Source organism: Vollenhovia emeryi, unplaced genomic scaffold, assembly GCF_000949405.1.
Source record: "Vollenhovia emeryi isolate VEMERY1.0 unplaced genomic scaffold, V.emery_V1.0 DF939179.1, whole genome shotgun sequence".
In the NCBI taxonomy this organism is placed as follows: domain Eukaryota; kingdom Metazoa; phylum Arthropoda; class Insecta; order Hymenoptera; family Formicidae; genus Vollenhovia; species Vollenhovia emeryi.
In genome coordinates this window covers 780499-790770 of record NW_011967187.1, presented here as the reverse complement: position 1 = coordinate 790770, position 10272 = coordinate 780499, and the positions used below count along the sequence as shown (strand labels likewise).

Genomic DNA, 10272 nt, shown 5'->3' with positions numbered 1-10272 from the left:
GCGGGGGGGGGTGTTTATCGTATTATCGTGGGTCTGTTTGTATACGGGGTACAGTTTTCGACACTTGCTGGATCTAAGGGGGAGCCAGTGAATTCAAAGTTAGTCACAAGACACGTAGGGGGTAATGAAACAACTATGAAAGTGACAGGGTTGTAGGGGGCGGGGGCGGGGGTAATAGCGATAATAAATCTTTAGAGAGAGAAATTTCGAGCAAAGTGCAAACGTACCTTCGCCGTTTCTGTACTCCAGGGTGTCGCAGTCGCTCGGCTGCTTCTTGTTGCACTCGTCCGAGGCCCTGCTGCAACGAAATCGCACGAATCAGTCGAATTGCGCAGAGCGACGAGAGAAGCGGCTCTTCGCGCACGTGTTCGGTACACGATGGCTCGCGTTACGACGTGAGACGTACATTTTCTAGTATTGAAAATGATTCAATTACCTTCTAAGGATCAGAACGGTCATGATGATGATAATCACGAGGAGTACGACCACGGCGACGATCGCCCCTGCAATTATCCTAACTTGCATGTTGTCGTCCTCGCCGACGTAGTCTGCGTGAAACGCTCGTGTTAGATAGGCGAGATACGGTAAGGGGGCTTGCGAAATGCGAATCTAAATACCGCTGAGCGCGCTTACCTGGGCCCATGGCGTGGAGTGTCTTTTTAAATATCACCGGCGTGTACTCGCCCCAGCCGCGGGTGGTCTTGGCGCGAACCTGTATCGCGTAATCCGTGAAAGGCTTGAGACCTTTGAACGTGGCGGACAGCTCGGACGTTGGAATGACGGTTGCATTAGTGGCGTCGTCGTAGCGCGGGTAACACTTGACTGTACCAGATACATCGAGACGATTATTAATCCTCCCGCCGCCACCGCGCGCGATCGAGCGACAATTTGGAATCGATCTCGCCGTGCAACGGCGTAGCGACGCAACGCGTTGTCGCGGCTCTTTGGCTCCTTACCTTCGTATCGTTCGACAAGATCGTTGTCCCCGCCGGTCCCGATGTCCGGCGCGTCCCAGCTGATGCTGAGCTCCGAGCTCTTGACACTCGTGATTCTGACGTTGCTCACTAGACTCGGCACGCTCGCCTCCGTCGTAACGGTGATGTCCACGTATTCCGACTTGCCGACCAACGACGATACGCCGTTCTCGGCGAACACTTGGAAGCGATAAGTAGTCACCGCGTTCAGGCCGGTTATCGTGATCTTCGTGTCGTTGAAGACCTCCTGTCGCAAAATTCGAAGCGGAGCCGTGCGTCAATTTTTCAATCGAGGAATAATAGACTCTCGACTACCGCGCAATCTGCATACTCGCGTATAATATACGGCTTGCGGAGGAAACTCACGATATTGGGAATGTATTTGACGCCCATGCTGCAGGAATCGCAGTCCACTCTGTAAGTTGTGTCGAACCTGCCACCCTGCATATGCGGCGCGTTCCAGGAAAGGATCACTGTGGACTGATCGACGAAGTTGACTGTCAGGTTTTGCGGCGCCGAAGGTGGTTCTGCAAGAAGTATATTCTTCATCAAGATTTTCGTGGAACGCCGTCCTCCAAATTCTCTCCCGTCTTCCGCATGCGCCAAACTTTTCATTGCGGGCAATATATCACACCCCACAAATATTACGTCGAACAGTTGAAGCAACACAAGTATATAAGTTACAAAATTTAGTGAAGGCACCCGAGGGACCCCTTCTTTGAAATTTCTGGATTTTACGACTGTTTGGACAATTAAACTGACTGATTTGAACTTTCTAAATTTTAAAATAAAACAACGACGTTTTCTGGAAGTAAAATTTAGCTGGATCAATACTCACGTGTGCAAGGCATCTTCTTAGGGTCCTTTTCCGCCCGATAATAGCCCGGATCGCAACGACACTCCGTGAAGCCGTAATCGGAGGCTTTGCTGTGCTCCGGGCACGGCTCGCAGGCTTGAGAGCCTGCCTCGTACTTGAACTTGCCTATCGGACACTCCTTGCACTCCTGCTTGTCCACGTCAGCCTGGTAGCCGGGCTTGCAGTGGCACCCGCCCGCCGGGAGGTACCACTTGCCGTCTCCCTTGCAGAGGGAAGTCGGCTGGATGATTTTGACGGCATTCGCGACGCAAATGCCGCGCGTTTGCTCGATAAGCGCGACCTCGCGACCGGTCGGCGTGGCCGGGAAATGGGCGAAGTTCACCGCGATCTCGGGACAACTGATGTAGTACACCTTGATGGCAAGGATCGATATGCAGGCGCCCTGGTCACGAAAAGCGAAGTAGACGCCCTTCTTCGTCACCGGGATAGACTTCACCTCGGTGTTTATCATCACCTCGGTGTTCGTGTTGAACCTACCCTCACCCGCGGCTATCCGACCTGTAAATATGTCAAATCGGTATGAGAAGCCGCCCTAGATACTGAGCTCGAGGATGGGGTCTGGAAAATATGGAATCTATTAATTATGTAAGGTTCAAACTTTTCTATCTTCTAAAATGTCCTCGGTATTTTCTATTCTTAATATCTTTTAAAGGAATGCAAGCTTCTTGATTTGTCATTCACGAAATAATTTCATTATCCTATTTCCGAGGTGAATCCCTTAATTGCCACTGCTTTGATCTGCATCATCGCTCACCGATAAGTTTGTAACTGTCCGGCTCCCACGGGGGTGGCTCCTTGGTGGCGGCGTCGAACTCGTAGTAAAGTAGACTGAAGGTCTCCTTACAACTGAGTGCGTTCCCGGGAAACAGCGAACAGTCGCGGGTCGTGAAATTGATTTCTATGTACATGCGGTTCGCCGGACCCCTCTCTATGAACGGCGTCCACAGCCAATTGTTTACGTTGGTGTACGCTACGTCACACACAACATAACTCCGCCAATTGATACCCTTGTCGAAGTTTGTGAAAGACTCCTCCACCCACTGTGGAACAGATTGCAAAGAAAAAAAAGTTACGTTAGGACGTGTCCAGGGGAATCCTAATGTTTTTTTTTTTGCTATTCTAGTTCTTAGCTGAAGTTAATGAGACCAGCGTGGACAATCGGTGTACGAAAACGGAAATCCTTCTTCGAAGGTTTCGAGATAGCGATCGCGTTTCGTGCAGGGAGGAGGCATCCGGCACTTAAAATCTGCGATGCTAACCCAATTTTACGTGTTACCACCAACCGCGACGAAAGCGAGAAAGCACCACCCGCTGTCGTCATTGTCGTCGTCGGCCGACATTGGCCGTAGAATCCTCCCTCGGTAAATGACGAGGCGGAGAGGCCAGGTCGTCGACTTGCGACAAACAGACCGCAAGGAATTACCGGCGCGCGTTACCATTAGTTTTATTGCCCCCCTCGGCTCTCGGGCTCGTCCCAAGAGCGACCGCAAAAAGTTCCGACCAGGGCAAGAAGGATCCATCGTCGTCGTCCTCGCCGTGGAACCCTTCTCTCTCTCTCTCTCTCTCTCTCTCTCCCCTTGTCTTTCGTTCGTCCTCTCTTTCTCCTCTCTCCCCCGCCACAGTCGCTCTCCTCTCCTCGCCGCTCTTTTTTTTTTACGCGCCTCTCCGCTCCCGCGTATTTCATACTCGGACCAGGAAAGACTCGGCAGGTAAGGAGTGACAAAAAACGGTAGACCGAGGTAGAGCTCGTGAGCCTCTTATCCAGAAGATTTCCTCGCGGACGTGTTTCCGGCAGGCGGGCTGCAATAAATTCAGCCGCGCCGGCTACCCGGTCGCAAAAGGGAGATTATTACGGGGACGATGACGAGGTCGAAAAAATTTCATTAAAGCGCTGCCGGCGAAAAAAAGCTTTTTCAGCGGTCCGCGCGCCCGGGAGTACCAGCGGCCCTGGAACCACGGAGGTGCAGTCCCGCAATTCGCCGTCGTCCGCGCATCGAATTACGATCCGGTACCCTTCGCACGCCTCCGATCGCAATTAATAGTTTTTAGCGAGGTTTGCGAAACTGGATTCGCGCCGCTTTTAAAGTAAGCACACGGCGCGCTCTTTCACGATAGAATGTACTCCCGCTCGCTCGCAGGTGTAATTGGATTAATGGATATCGCCGCTTTATACGCGGATCGAGGATGAGAATTCAAATCTGCTGCGCGTCCTCTTTCGCCCTAGTTTCCCGCAGGATAGTTGTTTTCCCTACTTCTCTGCCCCGATCGATGTTGTCGCGTTTCGCCCCCCGGAATTATTAGAGAGAAACGAGAAAATGTGCCACTATATCGTCGCCGTCGCGTATTTATTTCGACGCCTCCGCTGAGGTTCTTTATCGCCCGGGAAATTTCATTAGGACGGCAAAATTCATCCTCCCTTTCGGCCGCTTCGCAGCCCGTGTCTATGCCCGCCGCTTTCATCCCCGCTGCAAGCTGCGAGGGAAAGACGGAGTCGTTAGCGCCGCGCGGCATTTAATTGGATCGCGCCGAGAATCGTCCTCGTTTTAATGCGCCGCGTCGATTTTTTCGGCGAGACGGATCTTCCGCTGGCGTGAAATTACTTATCAGAATTGAGAAAAAAGGCGATTAGCCACCGCATTATAATCCCATTACAATCTCGTGGTATCGTTTCAGTCGATCTTGCGTTACAGGCACACTTCGAAACAGGTAGTGAAACATTTCAACTCGCTTCGGCCATAAGGCCGGAAGAGAGGAAATAATCGCCACTTGTTTGAAATTTACGTCGCAAGCAAGATATGCAGTGTAGAAAATAATTATAACAGATCTCGCCATTTGTCTGCGACAACTCTTCATATTATTAGCAAATTATGGACTAGTAGAGTAACACAGTCCCTCAAATGTACAAGTTGGGGTCAGAGCACACAGCAACGTACTAGCTTACGACAAAGTCGCAAGCGTAAACGTAGTTCACGCACAAGCGTAGTTGCGCTATCTACGTTTACGCTTGCGTCTCTGTCGTAAGCTATTACGTTGCTTTGTCCTCTGACCCTTACTCGGAATATCCGAGTATTGTGCGCATCCGCACAATCGAGCGATGATCGTTCGATGCCGATGAAAACTGTGCCGTGGTTAGCGTCTGTGTGGTCAAGTATCGATCGCGCGCTCTCGCCTCGCCGTCTCGCAGCAGGTAGACGTGTCTCGCTATTTTCCGCATTGGCGGCGAGAGAGCACGCAGCGAGAGGCGGCACGTGAAAACCACCAACTCGGTTTTTCCTCGCCCCTACCTCCCGGGAGGTACCGCCGGAAGATGAATTGCAAAATTGTATTAAGGCATGACACTCCAGTTTTCGCACGTATCCTTCGCATCGAGATAATAGTCGCCCGAGTCTCTACACCATCCTTTGTTAAGTGAGATCGTAGCAAATATCCTCGTCCCGGTCAACTTTTACTATAACTAGCTATTCGTCCTGTTTTCCTTTCATGGTTGGACATCTATAATTTGCTCGAGTAAAAGCGACGCTGACAAAAAGGCAGCACACTTTCGGAGCCATATGGTTGGCGCGGTCCAAGTTACCTGCGAGCTACCCTACGGTGCTTTCGCTATTGTCCTTAAGAAAGAAAAAGACGTTTGTCGGCCCTTTCTCGTAGATCGAATCGTGACGAGTAAATAAATACCAGCCGATGGCGAGAAGTGAAGTCAATAAGCTCAAAATATATGTGCGCGCGCCATCGAGGCGAGCGGAAAAAGAGGAGAGCTAGAGACAGACGTAGGACGCTGCCACCCTCGCGGATGGGGCAACTGCCCCTACGCCGCAGTAATATCGCCACCATAATCGCAATTCCGACAGCGTAGCCGTCGGATAGGGAGGATAGCGAGAGTCCGTAGGAAGACTTGCACGAGCGAGGAGGGGAGCGCTACGAACTTTTAGTCCGAGGGGTTCGCGAATCTTAATATATATTGAGCTCTCTCCTGCCGGAGGGGGGTTAACCCTCACCCTCTTGGCTTGCATCGGCAGGCACGTAGGGCTCTCTCTCCTCCGTCGAGGTACGTGCATCCGGCACTACGGACCGCTCTCGCGACGAACACGTACCGCATCCAGACGCGATCGAACTTTCCCCCCCTCCCCCCCCGTTCTTCTTACCATCACTTAACCGACACCTACGGGAGAAACGAACGCTAATTGCGTTCACGATGAAATTACGAGGAATAAAAGATTGTTATTAGGCAGCTTCGAACTGTATTTAATATTAATTAAAATTAACACTTTCAATATATATCGGTATTAGATGTATAAAGTAGAGAGAGAGAATGTGTGCGTTATGTATGTATATGTGAACAATACCATTGTAATTAGAACTCGAAAGACACGAGTAATTTCGAGAGATAAGTAGATAAGCGTGTGGAAGTAAATTTATGGTAGTGAAGCACTTCGTCAATTATCCTCTCGTAGGAAGTTCATTACTTCGAGCACGGTCCGACTCGTGAAATGGTCGTCGCTTTAAATACAATGGTACTGATATCGTCCGCGATATAATACAGCGTCCGGATGAGGGTAGTTCGTCCATTACGGGCGAACAAGTGCACATATGTGTATCCCCGGGCAGAGTGGGCGACCATCCCTCGGACAGGGGTGGTTACGCCACGCGCCAATCGAAAACTTTATGTAACCGTTTATTCCGCGCACCCCAAAGCCGATATAACCGTATTTCGGGACGAAAGATTGGCAGGAAGGCCGTTTAAGGAGCATTTCCACGGCTCCTCCATGCTTAACCGAGATTCCTTTCTCTCTTCTTCTTTCTCCCCCCCCCCCTCTCTCTCTCTCTCTCTCTCTCTCTCTCTCGTATGTACATCAACATGTGCGAATATGCACGCATGCGAGGGGAGAGAAGATCGTCGGCGAAATAAGGAGCCCGGGGGTGAGAAGGAAGGTGTCGGGTGAGAATTTATTTCTGGATTATTCGAGCCAGGGAAATGCTTGTGGGGTGCGGATCTTCTTTCCAGAAAAGGACAAATCGCTCTCCTCCGCGGGATCGAAACGCTGCTGGGAGAAGCAATTTCCAGCCGCGAGATTTACGACGCAAAGATCGACTCCACGTTTCTCGTGGGGGAAGGAGAGCGCAAAATTCGGCTGCGCCGCCGATATCCGATGTTTCTATTTGCCGGGCGGGTCTGAATTGTGCCGGGGATGATACGGCGTCTTCGCGAAGGAAAAGAAAAGAAGATCCGTCCTTCCGAATGATCATCTTCTCGATACAGGCAATATAATCGAAGAAGACATCCTAGCGACAATACTTGATTTATGTACATTAAACGATATACGCTCTTTCGGGAATTCGTGATCATTCATCACGGAATCACGTTTGGATGTTTACACGAAGAATCCGCTTCGCGCTATGACGTGACATTATGATACTTACAATTAATGGCCGCGTGTTATGGCAGCTTCATTAAGTTTCCCGACGTGCCGGGAATATCTGCCTAGGATTCAAGATTATTTTAGAGAAACAGGTTTCCGAGCGTGCCCGTCTTTCTTTTTTTGTCGAAATCCGTCGTCGATGGGCCGCTCGCTACTTGTCGGACGGCCGACGACGGATCGTGTGTCTTACGATAACCACCCATCCGTAATGAGCTTAACCGTCGTCGTAATATTTCGAGTTAGCGCGGCGCACGTCGTCAGCGTCGCGTGTCAGGGGGGGCTGAACGCCCCTGACGAGACAGCGCACGTCATGCGGTAACGAGAAGGGCCGTACGGGGCCACGTGGACTGAATCACACAAGCTTGAATTTCCCCGCAAGTCTCTACGCTCCGAGATTCATTCGGAGATTGTAGCTGCACGATTCAGTCCTACGGACCTCGCGAATGTGAAAAGGATAAAAAACATTTTTAAGAGCCACTTTCTTCATATGGCTAACACGGCGCGTTGAAAAGTGGAGCAATACATTTCAGTTTGCCTCGGAATTGCGAAGTCCGAGGGGTAAACCGCTGACCAAAATCTTGTACACCAATGCCCACTAATGCCCAGTGGGCGTCACTTTATCTTATTATCTTATTTTATCTTCATAATGCCCCAGCAAGGCCTAATGCCCAAAAATGCCCAGTAATGCCGCAAATATGTACACCGCAATGCTCTCAGCGGTTTCCACCTCGGCTTCGGCCCTTTTCAAGTGCAACAAACAGATACTAGTAAATAAACAAATGCCCTTTAGGGCCCAGTTAGGAATGTCACTGCAGAGATAATATATATATCTCTAGAAACGCGTGATTACGGTATGGGCGCAGAAATGAGACTGAATATTTTATCTTTATAATGCCCTAAAAAGGCCTAATGCCCAAACCAATACCTAAAAATGTCTAGTAATTCCTAGGAATGCCGCAAATCCGTACACCACAATGCCCTCGGCGGTTTGCCCCTCGGTGAAATCTTTCCTTTCGACGTTATAAATACATTTTATATTTTTGTTTTCCAATATGATCGACTTCTATGTATTTCCATACATCATGTTTGAACAGAGTAAGGAGGGTCTATTTGAGTTAGGTAAAGAAAGAATTGAATAACAATTTTCAACAGGTCTAAACACTTCGGCAGCCCTTTGAGTGGAGGCTGGAAACATTGATTCGGCCTTAATAATAAATTAATAGAGAATACAACTGGGAGTTTCACGACTCAAAATGCTCTTCCTAAATATATTGTTTTCCGTTATCTCTCAAGTATTGATTCTACCACAACGCTTTTTTTCGTAATCCTCCATCTCGCGCGATTGCTAGCCAGAGTTAATATACCCGAGCATACCGCGTAGTCGATACAATTTTTCTTATCGCCTGGCAAGAGGGTCCGAGCTCGGCGTAGCTCTATGCTAATTCGCACATACACCCTGGTTAGGAGACGAAGGAGAGGCGTCAGCTTTATAAAATCGTCACGAATTAGCCGGAGGGTCCGTGCGCTCGTCGGGGGTTGGGTTTAATATCGAAGGACTCGGTGGAGCGGCGGACTCTCGACACACGCCCCTGGACCTGTCAGTTTGACGTATCGCAGTCGCAGGAATCCATTATATAGTCAATTACTCCTCGTGATAGGGAACGCGGCGCGCAACGGACCGCCGTTCACTCTCTCTCTCTCTCTGTTTTTCTCTCTCTCCGACACCCTCCAGTGCATTCACGCGGCCTCGGCCGCGTCGCACATGCATGTACATAAATTCGTTCCACGCGCGCGAAACACGTCGGTCAAGTGGAGGATGCGACCCGAACGCACCCGCTTGGTCGAATCGCGGATGATTATCGCCGAACGGGATCTAATCCCGATGATTTCAGTTAAAGGCGCGTATCGCTCGGCTGACGAACGGCGGCACACGTTTTGTGTTCCGCCACACAGCGTGGTAGGTATCTGTCAAACGTGGGACAGCAGGGATGGAGGGTATATCTTTCACCGCTCCTTCATACCTCCCTGATTTTTCCGTAATAATATCGCAGTAACCGTGTTTTCTAATTGCAATTGAAGATGAATCGATCACGTGTCGTTCGAAAAGCAATCAGTCAACATCGAGAGGATGGAAACGTATTAATGACACGAGAGATTCCTGTATTATTAATCTAAAATAATCTGATTCGCATAGATAGATGATATAATAGTTTTGAGCTGAGAAACTTGGCGTGATCTCCCTCGCGAGCGAAACTAAAAGCTGATCCGGTTTTGCCATTCGATATAAAAGCAAAGAATCTAGGGCGTCGCTCCTAGGAAAATCGCTCTCAGGTCCGTCCGGTCAGTCGTTAATCCGTCCGGTTCATCCCTTATCTTGTACTTTTCTACGTCGTGACATCTCAACGACTGTGTCTCGCGGGAAAGTTCGGCCAACTTTAATAAGACTTAGAAACAAGCCCCGAATCCCGCCGTTTCTTCTCGCCCACCCTCCATTTTGTACCGTCGATATATTCCGCTGCCTTTCCCCCGAGTCCATTATCTCTGATCCTGCGGTACGAAATTCTCGTGGAAAGACGCGCGTGGCACCGTCGAGATTTCAGATGAAAGCGCATTAAGCTGCGAACACACATACACATCTGCGGCACACGGACATAATCGTACTTCCCGCACACGGTAAACGGCAAGGCATCGAGAAGGAAACGAGGAGCAAGGAGCCACTCGAGGACTCGCGTCAATAAACAGAGTCTTGTCTAACGACGCGGTCCGGATGACGGATATACGGATCTGAAAGTAGAAGAAGGAAGAGTGACAGAGAGTGAGTGCGAAGGAGGGAGAGGGAGAGCGGTTGTGCGTGCAAAGAGAGAGAGAAGGAGACGGAACGCGGCAAGAACAAGAAGTACGCGCGAGAAGGAGAGAGAGAGAGAGAGAGAGAGAGAGAGAGAGAGAGAGAGAGAGAGAGAGAGAGAGAGAGAGAGAGAGAGAGAGAGAGAGAGAGAGAGAGAGA

The 10272-nt window shown here is 50.0% G+C and overlaps 1 protein-coding gene across 4 annotated transcripts in view; it reads right to left on the bottom strand.

Moving 5' to 3' along the window:
- Nucleotides 1-10272, bottom strand: part of LOC105563222 (ephrin type-A receptor 4) — a 115570-nt gene that overhangs the window by 15856 nt on the left and 89442 nt on the right. For 3 of the 4 annotated variants that reach the window (XM_012014619.1, XM_012014621.1, XM_012014622.1), the window contains exons 4-10: nucleotides 2606-2891; nucleotides 1813-2349; nucleotides 1341-1501; nucleotides 957-1221; nucleotides 634-822; nucleotides 437-548; nucleotides 228-298 (exon numbers count right to left, since the gene is read on the bottom strand). In XM_012014619.1, coding sequence (XP_011870009.1) covers nucleotides 228-298; nucleotides 437-548; nucleotides 634-822; nucleotides 957-1221; nucleotides 1341-1501; nucleotides 1813-2349; nucleotides 2606-2891 — 1621 coding nt within the window. The remainder of the gene's footprint in view (nucleotides 1-227; nucleotides 299-436; nucleotides 549-633; nucleotides 823-956; nucleotides 1222-1340; nucleotides 1502-1812; nucleotides 2350-2605; nucleotides 2892-10272) is intronic. The other variant, XM_012014623.1, reaches the window with a different exon arrangement.